Consider the following 16546-nt stretch of genomic DNA (forward strand, 5'->3'; position numbering starts at 1 on the left):
CACCATACAATGCATCATTAGTTTTTGATGTAGTGTTCCGTGATTCATTGTTTTCATATAACACCCAGTTCTCCATGCAGTACGTGCCCTCCTTAATACCCATCACCAGGCTAACCCATCCCCCCATCCCCCTCCCCTCTAGAACCCTCAGTTTGTTTCTTGGAGTCCATAGGCTCTCATGGTTCATCTCCCCCTCCGATTTCCCCCCTTTCATTTTTCCCTTCCTTCTCCTAATGTCCTCCATGCTGTTCTTTATGTTCCACAAATAAGTGAAACCATATGCAAATCAGATTTTTTTAAAATGAAAATTTGGGCCCAGTATGAGACTCCAGAAAATATTACATAATAAAGGTGAACATGGCATTCGTATTGTATGTTAGCCACTCTTCTACATCCCTTACACGTGTTAAACCGTTTAATTGTCACCCCCTATGGGTTATATACTCTACTTCCTTTATACGGATAAAGACACTGATGCATGGATGGGTGATGACCGTGTCCAAGATCACACAACAGTTAAGTGACGCAGCGTGGGTTTGCACATGGGCAGTCTGGTTTCAGAGCCTGTGTCCTCCCCCCATCACTGAGAGGCCATGTGATGCTTGCAAACAGCAGGTGAGCCACAAAGAACTGGGTGCAAATCCAGCACTGCTACCCACAGCAGGAGCCCCTCAGAGATCCTGCTCATCCTCACTACACCTCGGGTGCTCATCTGTGAAATACCGTAGGACTTATGCCACAGAGGTTATACAGTTAAAGAAGATAATTGAATTTAAAAGTCTAGTGTGCATCCGGTGCCTGGCTCAAAGTAAGCATTCGATAAGATTTGGCTACTAGAGGGGCGCCTGGGGGGCTCAGTCGTTAAGCGTCTGCCTTTGGCTCGGGTGATGATCCCAGGGTCCTGGGATCGAACCCCGCATCGGGCTCCCTGCTTGGCGGGAAGCCTGCTTCTCCCTCTCCCACTCCCCCTGCTTGTGTTCCCTCTCTCGCTGTGTCTCTCTCTCTCAAATAAATAAATAAAATCTTAAAAAGGAAAAAGATTTGGCTACTAGAAGATAGGATGTTTTGGTCCCAGTTTTGATCTGATAAGGTGCAGATCTTCCTTGACTTACAATAGGGTTACATCCCCACAAACCCATCACCTGCTGAAAATACCGTAAGTCGAAAATGCGTGTAACACACCTAACCTACCGAACGTCCGAGGTTTGCCTCACCTACCTTAAACATGTTCGGAACACTTAGGTTGGCCTACAGGTGGGCAAAGTCATCTAATACAAAGCCTATTTGATAATAAATGTTGAATTTAAGGTTCAAATGTGTTGTGTAATTCATTGAATATAGCGTACTGGCAGTGAAGACAGAATGGCTGTCGGTGAATCGGTTGCTGAGCCGTGCGATCCTGTGACTCACGTTTGCTGTGCAGCATCTTGGGGGGATCGTACTGCCCACCGCTAACCCAGGCAAAGATCAAAATTCAAGATTCGAAGTATGGTTTCTACTAAATGCGTTTTGCTTTCTCACCATCGTAGATCGGAAAACTCCTGTGGAACCATGGTAAGCCGAGAGCCACTGTTCATGGACACCGCGGAAGTCAGAATACCAGCGAGTCCGTTTTCACTGAGAGAACTTTCCAACCCAAACTCCTTTAAGCCAGTTAAATTCTGTGGTCAGTTTTCTAAACGGTACGGTCATTGCTTCCACATTTTTGTATTTTGTTTTCAGTTTTAAGACATTCTTTGCATTGAGATTAACTGCATTTATTTTTTGGTGTGTTTTTGACGATACCAAGTGTGACCAATGAGAGCCTCTGCTATGTGAGCTTTCTCTTCTGGGAATATTTCCGCCAGGTTCCATCTCTGCAAATTCTACAGATCTAAGCATCCTAAAGAAAATCTGGTTCTATCATTTAATTTTAGTCGATAACAACTGTTTCTGTTTGCAGTGTGAGCCACTGTTGAGCTTACCTTGTGTTAAAAATTTCTACCAAATCTTGTTATCCTGGGGTCAATTTTTGAAGTTCTCATTGTCACCAACAAAAATGCTATTTTTTTCCAGCGATAAACAATGTGAGTTTTATTTTGCTTTGAGGAACCTTTCGAGATCATTGTAGTTTCACGGTCGGTTTTAAGAATGCATACAGAGAGACCCTGGGTCCCTTTACCCAGGGTTTCCTGACGATGACGTCTCGTAAACTATGGTATAATGTTCCCTCTCCCCCCGGCGCCCAGGTCACTGACACCGAGCCGGTCCAGATGCAGCACATTTTCATCACAGAAGGGCCCCTCGGGCTGCCTTCAGGGACACACGCGCCGTGCTCCGTGTGGACCCTGACAGCTCTACTCTGCCCTCCCTGTCTGCAGTCCTGTTCTTTCCATCACGTTCTAGAAGTGCAGTCACACACTATCTGCGTACCCTTCCCTCAGCGCAATTCTCTGGAGATTCGTCTGAGTTGTCGTGTGTGTCCATAGTCAGTTCCTTTCCACTGCTGAGTGGTGTCTGTGGTGGGGAGGTTTGTTTACACTCTGAGATGTCGAAGGACATCCGGGTTAACCTGGTTTGGGGCCAGTGTGAACAAAGCTGTTAGAAACATGCAGGAATAGGTCTCCGTATGAACGTAAGTCTTCATTTCTCCAGGATAGATGCCAGGAACGCCGTCACCGGGTCATGCAGTAGTTACATCTCTAGTGTTGAAGAAACTGCCAAACTGGTTTCCAGAGAGGCAGTTCCACGACAATCCCGCACAGCCTCTGAGGGATGTGGTGTCTCCGCGTTTCATGGGTTCCCTGTCTCTTACGTTGACCCCTCTGATAGGTGAACAGTGATATCCCGTTGTGGTTTCAATGGTCATTTCATTCTTAACAGACTCTTTCTCACGACAAAGCTTTTAATTCTGATGAGGCCCAACGTATGTTTTTCTTCTGTGGATGGTGCTTTTGGTGTTAAGGCTAGTAACTCTGCTTAACCTTAGATCCTGAAGATTGTCTCCTGTTTCTCCTTAAAACATTTTACAGTATTACAATTTACATTCAGGTCTATGATCCATTTTGAGGTATTTTTTGTATAAGAAGTGACCCTTGGGCTGAAGGTCTTCTCTGTCTGTCTGTCTCTCCCTGTCTGTCTCTCTGCCTGTGGATACCCACTTGTTCCAGAAACGTTATGTTGAATTGGCTGTCTTCCTCCACCGAATCGCTTTTGCGCCTGTGTCAAAAATCATAATTAGACGTATTTGTGTGGGGCTGTTTCCGGTGTCCCTACTCTTTTCCACCGCGGTACGCATCTATCCCCTCAACCGTATCACGCGGTCCTGATTCCGGCAGCTACGTCCTAGCTGAAGTTGGGTAGACCGATTCCTCTCACAGCATTTCCCTGTTTTGAAATTGTTTTAGCTCTTATGTGCACATTTGAGACTAGCCTTGTCCATAACTACAAACAAACCCACCTGGATTTTGGAGGGAACCACAATAAAACTGTCCGTGAGCTTGGGGAGAATTGACATCTTTATTCGGCTGGGTCTTCTGGTCCACGGACAGTATGGCCCCCTGTTTATGTCAGTCTTTGATTTCTTTCATCCACATTTTGTGGTTTTCAGCAGACGAGTCTTACACATGTCTTGTTAGATTTACATCTAAGTACTTTTTTAGGCAACTGTGAATAGTATCGTATTTTTTTTTTATTTCAGTGACTGTGTGTTCGCTGATAGTATATAGAAAGACATTGATTTTTGTATGTTGATCTTCTATTCCGCGACCTTGTTGAACCCAATTATGAGAAGATTTGTGCCCGTTCCTCAGGGTTTTCACACAGATCTCCCTGTCATCTGCAGACAGGGGTAGCGTTATCTCCTCTGTTCTAATCTCACCTCTGATTTCCTTCCCCCACCCCCCAGCCGAAGGTCAAGAGCCGTGAGAATAGACATCCGTCCTTGCTCCTGATCCTGGAACACAGCATTCTTCCCTCACTATTAGGTGTAACGCTTGCTGTATATTTTTTGTAGATGCTCTTTACTGAGTGGAGGAGGTTCCTTTTATTTTTCTGAAAGAATTACCCATGAATGGGTGTTGAATTTTGTCAAGTGTTTTTTCCGTATCTGTTGATATGTTCTTGTGATTTACTTCTTCAGCCTGTTAATATGTGAGTTATTGGTATGGTGACTGATTTTTAAAGAATGAATCAGCCTTGAATTCTTGGAATAAATCCCACGTCGTTGTGGCGTATGATTCTTTTTAGATACTGTTGAATGTGATTTGCTAATGTTTTGTTAGGGACTTTGATGTCTACATTCATAAGGGACACCAGTGTGTGGTCTTTGGTTTGCTTCATTCTGTTCTTGTCTGGTTGGGTATCATGATACCACTAGCTTCCAGACACAAACCAGGAAGGGGTCCTTCCTCTTTTATTGTCTGGATGAGGTTGTGCAGCATTGGTGTCAGTTCTCTAAGTGTTTGTGAAATTCTTTTTTTTTTAAGATTTTATTTAATTAATTAATTTCAGAAAGACAGAGAGTGGGGGGGTGGATAGGTCATAAGGAGAGGGGCAAGCAGACTCTGTGCTGAGCACAGAGCTTACCCAGGCTCGGCCCCACGACCCCGAGACCATGACCTGAGCCGAAACCAAGAGTCAGATGCTCACCTCACTGAGCCACTTGGGTGCCCCAAATATTGGTGAAATTCTTGAGTGAAATCATCTGGGCCTGGAAATTTGGGGGGAGGGTTTTTAAATGATGAATTTAATTTCATTTGCAGTATGGACTGTTTAAGTGATCTATTTTGTATTGGGGGAGTTGTGGTAGTTTGTGTTTTTGGAGGACTTGGTCCATTTGTCTAAGTTCTCAAATTTATGTGTGTGCAGCTGTCCCTGTTATTACTGTTCCAACGTCTTTAGGGTCCACAGAGATATCGAGGTTTCATTTATGATGTTGGAGTCTATGTCTTCTCGTTTTTGTTTGTTTGTTTGTCCATTTCATCCAACTTTTCAAAGAACTCAGTCTTTGTTTTTGTTTTTAGTTTGATTTCTGCTCTTTTGTTATTTTATTCTTGCTTTGGGTGTACTTTGCTTTTTTCTAGGTTCTTGAGGTGGGAGCTTAGATGACTAATTTGAGATTTCCTCTTATATTAAAATATAGCCACTGTTTTGCAAATACTTTCTTCTAGTCTGGGGCTTGTTTTCTCATTCTTTTGATCAATATTTTTTCTTTCGGGGGCACCTGGGTGGCTCAGTGGGTTAAGCGTCTGCCTTAGGCTCACGTCATGATCCCAGGGTCCTGGGATCGAGCCCTGAATCAGACTCTCTGCTCAGCGGGGACTCTGCTTCTCCCTCTGCCTCTGCCCCTCCCCCTGCTCTTGCTCTCCCTCTCTCAAATAAATAAATTATATCTTTAAAGAAAAGAATTTTTTTCTTCTCTTCAGTTTTAGAAATTTGACTATGATGTGTCTTTATGCATTTCTGGGGGTTTGCCCTTTTTTGGGGGTTCACACAATGTCTGGAATATGTAAGGGGAGTTCGTTTACCAAGTTTGTCAATTTTTCCACCATTATTGCCTCAAGTACCTCTTCAGCCCTGCCGGTTTTCTCCTCCCTTCCCGCCCTGAACGCTAGATCTTTTGTTATAGGCCCACAGGTCCACAAGGCTTTTTTTTTTTCCCCCCTTCGGCAAATTTTCTGTTTCTCAGATTGGGTGGTTTTTGTTGTTCCTTTCTGCTGTGAAGCCCATCCCCTGGGCTTTTTATTTTTGTTATTGTGTTTTCCAGTTGTAAACTTTCCATTTGGTGATTATACTTTTTATTTCTTTGCTGAGACTTTCTATTTGCCAAGACTCAGGTGTTTTTTTGTTGTTGTTGTTTGTTTGTTTCATTTGTCTCAATTGTCCATAATTGCTTACGGAAGCGTTTTTATTGTGTCTGCTGTAGAATCCTTAGTATTCCTCCCACTTGTTATCCTCATGTTGTCTTTTTCATTCAATTTGAGATATTCTTGGTTATTGGTATGACGAGTGATTTTCAACTGAAACCTGGTCATTTTGAGTTTCCTAAGACTAGCCCTTATTTCAACCTTCTGTTTTATCTGGTTTCCTCTCTCCCTGTTCTGGAAGGAAGGAGGTTGAGGCCTCATTACTGCCCAGTGGAGGGAGAAGTCCAGTTTCCCACCCAGGCTCCATTGTCCCCTGCAGTGTATGTGGGGTTCCTCATCACTGCTGAGTGGAGGTGGGAGTACTCACTCCCCTTGGGCCTCATGGATACTCCCTGGCTGCTGGATGGTGATGAAACTTCTCACTGTCCACTAGCCTTTTTTGACACCACCTGGCAGGAAGAGGGAGGGGCACCCTGTTACTGCATGGTGGTGGTGATGGTTGTGGTGGTGGGTGTTCATGGTGATTGGGGGTGGGGATGGTAGTGGGTGGAGTTGGTGATGGGTGGGGGTGGTGACTGTGGTGGTGGGGGAGTCGGGGGTGGTCATGGTGGGGGTGGACGGTGATGACTGCAGTGGGTGGTCATGGTGGTAGTGGGTGGAGTTGGTGGTGGTTGTGGTGGGTGGTGGTGGTTCTTGGCAGTGGGTGGTCATGGTGGTGGTGGGCATGGGGATGGGTTGGGTGGTGGTAGTGGGTGGAGTTGGTGGTGGGTGCTCATGGTGGTGGTGGGCATGGGGGTGGGTGGCAATGGTTGTGGAGGGTGGTGGTTGTGGTGGTGGGTGGCCATGGTGGTGGTGGGCATGGGGTTGGGTGGTGGTGGTGGGTGGTCATGGTAGTGGTGGGCATGGTGGCGGGTGGTCATAGAGGTCGTGGGCAGGGGGCGGGTGGTCGTGGTGATGGTGATGGAGGTGGCGGTGAGTGGGGGTAAGTCTCAGCTCCCTATTTGGTCTCCACTGACACTGGGGAGCTCCTTATTTCAACCTGATGACAGCAGAGGTCTTTGAGGGCATGGGTAGGGTGGGGGTCACGGGGTTTGCTGCATTGTTTAGCTGGAGTGGAGTTACTGTCTGAAAGTTTTCTGTCTTGCTAGGCTGCCCTTTTCCTTATTTGGCTAGAGACAGCAGACTTGTTGTTTCGGGGTCACCTGCCTCTTCCACTCCAGGTCTGGGCTGTGTGTGGTAGAAGGGAAACCCAGAGCATTTGCTCTATACGGTTCCTCGGGTCCTGAGTCCGTGGTCCATTGGCCTTCTGTCCACGTTCAGAGTCTTCTCGTGTTTGTTTCACAGATGATTTTCAGGGTTTATACACAGATATGTGTATCTGGGAAAATACATTTATTTATTCTGAGGTAGAAATAGGGGAAAGTATATTCCATCCAAAGTTTTATTTTCTGTTGATTATTGCTTCCAGTCACATTCGCAGACAACTGGATAAAAGAATGACAGTATGCATTTCTTTCTTGGAGGAGAGAGCAAAGAATATTAGTGGGGGTAAAGTCATAGGATATGGATGTGGGGTCAAAACATCCTGCTTGACGAATGTTTTCTTGACTGTATATTGACCAGCATGGGTATGAAATCTCGAACAGTGACCCTGGATCGCAAAATGGATGTGCCCCACCGGCACAATGGTTGAGTGCCCCATGCAGGCAGTCTGTCTGGGAAGGGTGACATCAGGGCAGGCAGCCAGGGTGCCCCACATTTCACAGAGGAAGCAGAATGGGAATGAGGCTCAGGGACACCTGTCGGGGTCTGACGAAAGGGGGTCAAGACAGGGGGATAGGAACTCACAAATATCATCAAGAATAAAACGCAACATCTAAGGACAGGCTCTGCATTAGGCTCTGGGCACTGCACCGAGAGCCTTATGCTGATTTACTCATCCCTCCCAAGTACGAATTTTAAGTCTGTTTTACAGATGAGTAAGCTGAGGCTCAGGAAGGTTACTTCCCCATAGATCAGCTGCACCAAGAGGAGGAGTTAGGTTCTTGGGAGGTCTGAAATATCATGCACTCTCCCACAAGGCCGGGAATGCACCTGGTGTGTGGCTGAAACAGCGGATTAACTCGGGGGAAGAGGAGAGAGTAGATTGGAAATTGAGGCAAGATGTAGGAGCATTTTTTGAGCAAAGGAGTGAGGGCCCGAGGAGGCTTTGTTGGGGGCTCCCAGGTCAGGGGAGGGACATGAAAGAGGGAGGAAGTTCTGGTCCCCACTACATGAGAATATGGGCGCCTGGGGGGCTCAGTCCGTTGAGGGACTGACTCTTGATTTTGGCTCAGGTCATGATCTCGAGGCTGTGGGGCCAAACCCCGCCTTGTGACTCGTGCTCAGCGAGGGTCTGCTTGTCCCTCCCCCACTCCCACGCGCTCTCTCTCAAATAAATAAATAATAAAAAGAAAAATGAGATTAGGACTCACTCTCATGCTGACCTCTGAACAAAATCCCTGGCCAGGTTACTTTTCATGTCATTTCAAAAAATCCTAATAAGACAATCGGGCTCATTCCTTCCCTCTTTTCTAAAGACAAATCTTGCATTAGGGGCTTTGAAGAAAACCTGTATGATTTTTTGATAGAAGCTTTGAGATGTGATGGGTTAAATCCTACTCAGCTTGTGGCTCCTTAAAGTGAAAATGTCATGTTCCTGAGTCATGCTGAGTCATTCATTCAGGGCTGGTGAGGTCAATTAGACACCATATGGGTAGACAGATGACATCCCCCACCTCTTTCAGGAGGGACAGAGGAGAAATAGATTCCAATTGACTTTTGTTCCAAAAGACTGGACAGGACTGGCCAAAGAGGCGGAGTGTGCAAGGAATCAGCGCAGAAGATTGCAGTGAGCTCTTGGATAGCGGGGCTGTGGCCAAGCGATGAAGCACCAAAAACACCTCCCAGAAAACCAATTCCATGGAGTGATCCGAGGAAAGAGGAGTGCCACAGTTTGTGAAAAACTCTAGGTTGAACAGTTGAATTTCTTTACTGCAGGCCTTTTCAGAGCCTTTAAAACTTTCAGGTGCGTTAGGAACACCCAAGAGGGGATGTAGTATGCAGGGTTCCCAAATCCATTTGTTTACAGAAATCCCCCCACTCACCCAGTCACACAATCTCTCTTCTTCCTTGGAGATTCCTTATGACCAGTACCTCACACCTCACCTTCCATTGATTATTTTATTTATCATCCCTCAAATCAACCCTTTGAAGTACCAGTTATAATTTGTAGGTTCTGGAAAAGGAACAGAACTGAATCCCGTCCTGCAGATTTTTCTCTAGTTCCTCCACAATGGGCCTGAAGTGTGCTTCCAAGATTACTGAAGAGCTCACCTTTTCTATTTAAATGGAAACTAAGATTACCAGTCATTTTCTTAAATGACCCCACCCTCTCAGCTCCCCGCATGAATCAATCAATGAACCAGTTCAAGAGAGGATAAAGTGCAGCTATTTTATATACTTTTCCAACCCAGTGCTCAGTTATAATCAGATTAGAGAGTGCATCGGTCGCCCGCCTCTCCTCGCCCCTGAGCAGGCCCCCGGGCATTCCCCCCCCCCCTCCACCGGCTCTCAGCAGCCCTGCGGCCCGGGCCCGCGGGGGGCTTCGCGCGCCCTCGAGTCCAGGAAACTGCCGGCCAGCGCGCCCGCGTGCTCTCTCCTGGACGCCCTGGAGATCTTCTGGAACTCCTCGACGGTGGCGTCTTTCTCCCAGGAGATCTGCTCCTTTTTCCTGATGGCCTCCTTGATGCCCTCAATGTGGCATTTCTCCTCCTTCTCGGCTTTCAGCTTCAGGATGTGATGGTTCTGCTCCCGCAGGACGCTGAGCTCGTGGATGTGCGGCACCTTGTCCCTGACGTTCCTCTGGACGCTGCTCCGGGCCTGCTGTCCCCTCTGCTCGGCCAGCTGGGCCAGCAGCCGCCTGTGCCGGCGTGCCTGCTCCTGGGCGGCCTCCGCGCGCCGCCGCACCTGCGGCCCCTGCTCCCCCTGCTCCCCCTGCTTCTGCGCCCTGTCCCTCAGCTCTCGCGGGCGCTCCTTCATCAGGCCTTGCGCGGGCTCATGGGGCCGCTGGGAGCTCTGCTCCAGGGACAGCTTCCTCAGGAGCTCCTCAGCCTTGGCCTGGCAGTCCAGCAGGACCTTCCGGGCCTGGTAGTTGACGAGGGAGCTGAGGTTGGCCTCCTGGGCCTCTTCCTGGGGCTCCATAGCGTGCAGGCTCTTCCGCTGAGAGGCCTCCGGCAGCTGCCCCCGCAGGCCCTGCACCATCCTCTCGGGCTCCTGCAGGAGCAGCTCGCGGCTCTGCCTCTGGGGCGCGGGCGCGGGCGCCGGCTCAGCCACGGCCCGGGCTCCCTCCGGGTTCTCCAGCAGCGCCCTGCGCGCGCGCTCCGACCGGGGAGCGTTCCTGGCTAGGCCGTCCCGCCGCCGCACGCGCTGCTCCTTCTGCCGCCACTGTTCCTGGCTCTCCTGCAGAAGCAGCTTGCGCTCCCTCTCCAGGGTCATCTGCACCTTCTGGTCCGAGCGCTTCAGCTCCTCCCAGGCTACGGCCGCCTGCTGCTGGAGCTCCCGCATTCTCTGGGCTTTCTTGAGCCGGGTCAGCACTAGGGCCACGATCTTCTGGTCCCTGGAGGACATGACCGCCTCCTCCAGCTTGCATTTGAGGATCTGGGTGTGCGGGCTCTGAATCTCTCTGCTGGAGACTGAGGGCTGGGAGAGCGGGCTGGCTAACGACTCCAGCAGATCACTGCCGTCCCTCTTGTGGGCGCACACGCACGCCGACTGCGCCCTGAACTCTTGAGACCGCACGGAAGACTTCTCCGAGACAGCGGAGGACTGGGACCAGTGACCTGGACCCCTGCACAGCGGTACCGCCCACTGGTCTCCGCTCTGCGTCCTCTCCACCCCGAAGGTCCCGCTCAGGGGGGTGTACGCTCCCTCCCGGTAAAGCGGGGACGAGTCTCCCTGGGCCGGAGGGCATGGCTGAGGCCCTCCGGGCTGTAGTTGGGGCTGCCGCCGCCAGGCGGGGCTGTGCGCGCCGCTTCCGGGCTGAGGCTTGGGCCGGGGTTCGCCCCAGGCGTCCTCCAGGTGCCGGCCGCGGGGCCGGGGCCTCCTGGCGCCGTCCGGGGGCCTCGCTGCCACGTCGGTCAGGCTTTGGCTTTCCCTTGGCGAGTCGGAGCACCTGCGCCGGCAAGGCCGCGAGGTGGGCGCGCAGCGCGGGTAGGGCCAGGGCTCCACGGCCTCGTTCCCCTCGCCTCGGGTCGCGGCCCCCGAGCCCCGGTACGGCTCCGTCCCGGCCCCGGGCCCACGCAGCCGCGCTGCGGACGCACGCTTCCCCCCCGGGTCCAGCACCGAGCGCGGGGAGAAGCGGCCCAAGCCCTCCATGCTCGCGTCTGGCGTGTGAGCGAGGGTCCCGTCTCCGCGGTGCTGCGGCCCCCCTCCCGCCCTCCGACCCCCGCCCCCCGACCCCAGGGTCCGTGCCTGTGACGTTCTGGCCACTTCACAATGCTCCTTGGCCACTGGCCTCCCTGCAGCTGCGGCCAGGGGGAGGGGACTGCAGGGGTCAGGGGGCCCCCAAGCCGGGGGTGCATTAGGAGCCCCCAGTATTTCAGGCAGGGACTGAACTCGCATTTGTACACCTTCAAGTAGCAGGATTTTTTTTTTTTTTTTAAGATTTTATTTATTTGACAGAGAGAGACACAGCGAGAGAGGGAACACCAGCAGGGGGAGTGGGAGAGGGAGAAGCAGGCTTCCCGCGGAGCAGGGAGCCCGATGCGGGGCTCGATCCCAGGACCCTGGGATCATGACCCGAGCCGAAGGCAGACGCTTAACGACTGAGCCACCCAGGCGCCCCAAGTAGCAGGATTTTTAAAAGAACTCGCGTGAAGGCATCACTCCAGAATGGAACGCGGGGGATGGTCGAGGTGCCCCCGGGAGGGAGGGGGTGCCTGCGTGCGCCTCCACAGTGTATGTAAAGTGAGCGGCTGCCGAAGCACATTCGTCCGCTTCCCCACTCTTTTGCCGGTGAAGTTAGCAAGCCCGATAATGTTTTACTTTTTTTTCTTTTTTAACTTTAGAACAGGAAAAAGACTGGTCTATTTTTTCTCTAGTGTAGCAATTACTGCTTTTGTCACAATATGAATGTTGTGTGCACACTTCTGAAATAGCATCAGCGAATTACCGCCTGAACCCACATCCATCGCTTTTAGTACTTTTTCTCCAGTTTTGGGAGATTATTTTTCCTTGTTGAGGCTCCCTGGGCTCCGGGAAAAAGGACTGGATCTGATTCTGGAAAGGTGAGTCTGAGTGTCCTCCACCACTCTCCACCTGTGTGGTGTGTGGTCTAGGATGTTCTGGAAAAGGGGCATGGAGGAGGGCAGCTGTCCTGAGGGTCAGATAAAGTTAGCCCCAACGGCTTAGCACTTCAGTGCATTAGTAAATGTTAGGTTGATGTCCTGCTAGGCCTCAGTTAAGAATTTTAAGACTTAAATGAATATATGGGTTTACAGAAGTTTCTGCAGATTTCCCAGCTTAAGAAAAGAAAGGAATTAGGGTAATTCTGAAGCAGGCTCTGTCATGTTTATCCTGTGCTGTGGGTCTTGGCTGTGTCCCTTTGTCTGGGCTATGACGACAGAGAAGGAGTTCTGGGCAATATTCTCCAAACATGGTCACTCCTGAAAGAGGAGAATGGAGCAGGACCCACCCTGTGAGTCACCGGCATCTCGTCCGAGCTTCGCACCAATGCGGCCAGGCAGGCCCGGTAGGAACTGATAACATGTCCTTAAGAAAAATCTAAGACCTAGCCGGGTTCACGGAGGTCCCCAAAGTTCACTTGGTCCCTGGGCAAGGTTTTCCACGATGCCATGTTGCCTCTCAGGACACGCGCTTGAGGTTGGGGCATGTGCTGTGCCCCCCCCGCCCCCCCATAGATGGAGGCCCTAACACCCCGTGTGTTGGTACTTGGGGGTGGGCCTTTGTGAGGTAATCAGGGTCAGAGGCGGAGGGTGGGGCCCCACAATGGCATCGGTGTCCGCACAGGAAGAGGAGTATGTGGGGCCATGGCGGCCGGGAGGCGGGCGTCTCGGGCCCTCCTGGGAACGGGATGGACTGGCACTTTGATGTTGGCCTTCCCGGCCTCCAGAACAGGGACAAGCAATGACTGTTTAAGCCCCAGCCTGTGGTGTTTCGGTGTAGGAACCCGGTATTGCAGCCTGAGCTGCGTGAGATGGAGTGCTTTTAGGAACGTGATGACTGAGTGTCGGCCCGAGGGCCGTGGTGGCCGTGCCCTTGTGGCCACATGGCCGAGCCCTGTCCGGCAGCCACTCCTGCCTGGGTGGGGCCCATCAGCACATCCCAAGTGGAGGAGAAGCAGCTGCTCTACCCGAGATTTCTGTTGGTGCTACTCACATCATCGTCAGAAAAATGATTTTGTGATGGCAGTTTTTACCAAGAGGTGACTTTAAAAAAAATCAAATTCAATTTGAAACGGAATAATTTAAGTTACAATCTATTTGGGCATGAACTGAGTCGTACTGATACCCAAGGGTCCTATCTCTCTGTTAAAGCTTTGGAAAGTACGTTGGAAATTTCCCTGCCTGGAAATCTGGCTGTGGCCAATACCAGCTGCTTCCTATCACCGCAAAGCAGCGTTGTGGGGGACACAACACAGGTATCCAAGAGCCAGGAGCCCTGCCCTAGCCTGCACTGCGACCCACAGAGTCCCCTCAGCTCGACGCTTCACCCTCGACTTCTGGCTGCTTCATCCCTGCAGGAGAGCATCCGTGGGTTTCTTTCAGCTCCAAATGTCACTGGAAAACAGGAGTTCCATCCAGGAAACACTATGCTTCTTTCTGTAAAGCAAAAATGAGTTAATCCATTAGAAACGCTTACTACGGTGCCTGGCGTGTGCTTGCTCTCTTATAAATATTAGCCACTCACTAGAATTATCGTTATCATTATGCCAAGAGCAGTAAGACTGTAGCAGTGTAGGGCTGAATGGGGAGACCCAAGTTCGGAGCAGAGCCAGGCCAAGAACCAAGGACTCAAATTCCCAGCTGAGGGCTTTGGCCTCTTGCATCCCCTTGGATGTTCTCAGACTTCCTGGTGGAGCCGAGGATGGCTCGCTCACCTGTTGCTGGTTGAATAAAGGGCACAGTCTTAACTTCATCGTGACATGGGGTTAGAAGATCATCTGGGGCCGTTGTGCACCACGTTGCCTGAAGAAACACATCCAGGGCACAGATGTGACAAGTGGCTAAATAGTGACCTTAACGGGATCCCTAAAGGAGGGAGGCCCAGTTCAGAAGGCGAGTTCATCTGGGTTGTTGGTCGGGAGGCACGAAAGCTGGGGGCAGCCAGGATCCCACCGGATGGGGACGGACGGGAGTTCACAGTGGGCCGAAGCCGCAGGAACGTCACGTGTGTTCTGTTCCGGGGGGAGAGGGGGCTATGTGCAGGCGATAACACCAGGAGTGTGGCTGTACCCGGCTTCCACGGGGACCTTCTATGCTTTCCACCCTGCTCTAGGATCGCGGCAGTGGCCGTGGGCCCCAGGCCGGGTGGGCAGCTTTGGCAGCCCAGAAGCATCTGTCCCTGCCCCTCTGCCCCCAGAGCAGCTCATGCTTTACCTGTTTTATATCCTGGGGCTCTCGTTAACACCTCATTGAAGAGAATTGGGGTTCTGCTTATAGAAAGGGCTGGAAATCCACTGTGTAGACAACAGGGAGGCGTCCATAAGTGTCTTGAAACCGAAAGAAGTGGTCCGAGTGGGTCTATATTTTACAGCTCACCCTGGCAGCAGTGTGGACGCAAACTGGGGAGAAGGCGGGGATTGGAGAGGGGCCAGCAAGGAAGTCGGTTCAGTAATCCAGGTGAGCAAGAAGAAAGGTGAACCTGGACCCGGGCCAGGGAATGGGAGGGGCAGGGTCAGAGGTTGAGGGACTGGGATGGAGGGTGGATTCCTCCCAGAGAAACCTGGGCAGGAGTGAGCAGGAGTGACCAGCTCCGTGGAGGTGACCTTGGGAGCAGCAGTCTTGGAGATGAGGTGCAGGTGAGCCCCACAACATGAGCTTGGAGCACAGCATGGGGTGGGGACAGGCATTGGATGAAGCCCTGGGGAGATGATGGGCTCCTCCCCAGGCCGATGAAAGAGATGTTTTGGGAATGCTAAGCTGCCAAGCATTCCCTTGATACTGCAAACAATCAACCTTGTTTTTATTTGGCAGAAAAATCCTCAAAGCATTTCACTGGAGGCCCCAGAACTTGGGCCTTCTGCCAAATAAAGATCTGGGCCTCTTTTTTTTCATTTGTTGGAGTTTTGGAAAATACGGCAAATGCGCTCAGACCACACGATTCAGATTAATCTCTGAAATGGGAGTGTGCTCTGGGCCCTTCCTGGGTAGCTGGCTCTGGCCCCTTCAAGTTCCGTCTCAGCAAAGCTCCTGGTTCTCAGAGCTAGTTTGTGGGTGGTTCCAACTGTCAAGTGTTCTAGAACGCACACTGCAGTCCAAAAACCGACCGTGAAAGAGTATGTGCAATATCTCAACACTTTTTTATATTGGTTACTTGCGATGCTATTTTGAACACAAAATGGACTAAAGAAAATATATTATCAAAGTTAATTTCACACGTTGCTTGTTTTAATGCGTCTACTAGTAAATTTAAAACTGCCCCTCTATGCAATATATATATTGTGGTGTATTTCTATTAGATTGCTTTGAGATCATCTTTTCTAAGAAGATGATATTTGGGTCAAAGGTGTTTTTCTCAATGGCTGGAGGGTCGGGTAAATTACGAATTTTCCAAATGAAGCTTTGGAGTAGTTTCACAGAAACTCAGTCTTTCCTTGCGTCACCCAGGAAAACAAATGCCCCAAAGTAACAGTGTCTGCAAACCCCGCACAGAGCCGCTCTCTGTCCAACGCCAGATGTGGACGCGCTAAGAATGCCAGACCCACAAAACGGTAAAGAAAGAAATCTCGTGTGAACATCCAGGGCAGTACACGGACACCTTAGGCTCATGCCGTACGGAAATGAAAATTGTAGCCTGTAAACTTGTTTCTTTAAAAAAGGAAAATCGTGGGATAGGAGCCTGGCACTATGAAAGTCAGGTTTCCATGGAGACCAGCATTTCCCCACGATGCAAACATTCCACGTGTGAGCTTCGGTGCATAAGGAGGACAGCGCAGGCGGAGCGCGTGCGGGAGCATCCCTGTGAGCGCAGACCGTGCGGACCCAGAGCAGGAGCCGCAGCTGGGGCTGGCCTCCCCGGGCAGAGACCGAGCGCAGACGGGGCGCAGATGGGGCGCAGATCGCGCGCAGACCGCGCGCAGACCGGGAGCAGACGGGGCGCAGACGGGGCGCAGACCGGGCAGACGGGGCGTAGACCGGGGGCAGACCGGGCGCCCTGAGCTGGCGGAGGGAGGACCCCAGTGGCACCGCAGAATCGAGTGTGGACAAGGGGCCAGGAGAGGATTTTAGACATTCGCAGTTGAGCGGCATCTTAGGATTTTTTTTTTTTTTAAGGTTTTATTTGTCAGAGAGAGAGAGAGCATGAGCAGGGGGAATGGGAGAGGGAGAAGCAGACCCCCCTCTAAGCAGGGAGCCCGAGGCGGGGCTCGATCCCAGGACCTTAGCTGAAGATGCTTAACAACTGAGCCGCCCAGGCGTCCC

General features: G+C 51.1%; 1 protein-coding gene across 1 annotated transcript; it reads right to left on the minus strand.

Annotated features, from left to right (window-relative positions):
- Nucleotides 1-9334: 9334 nt before the first annotated feature.
- On the minus strand, nucleotides 9335-11305 carry CCDC185 (coiled-coil domain containing 185). The gene has a single exon (XM_027612631.2). The coding sequence runs from the start codon at nucleotides 11259-11261 to the stop codon at nucleotides 9459-9461; it is 1803 nt and encodes a 600-aa protein (XP_027468432.1). The 5' UTR covers nucleotides 11262-11305; the 3' UTR covers nucleotides 9335-9458.
- Nucleotides 11306-16546: the final 5241 nt, after the last annotated feature.

The sequence above is a fragment of the Zalophus californianus genome, chromosome 10 (genome assembly GCF_009762305.2).
Source record: "Zalophus californianus isolate mZalCal1 chromosome 10, mZalCal1.pri.v2, whole genome shotgun sequence".
NCBI lineage: Eukaryota > Metazoa > Chordata > Mammalia > Carnivora > Otariidae > Zalophus > Zalophus californianus.

What these genes read in the sequence shown, in the direction of transcription:
- CCDC185 (XM_027612631.2), bottom strand. Translation starts at nt 11,261, where the DNA reads ATGGAGGGCTTGGGCCGCTTCTCCCCGCGCTCGGTGCTGGACCCGGGG.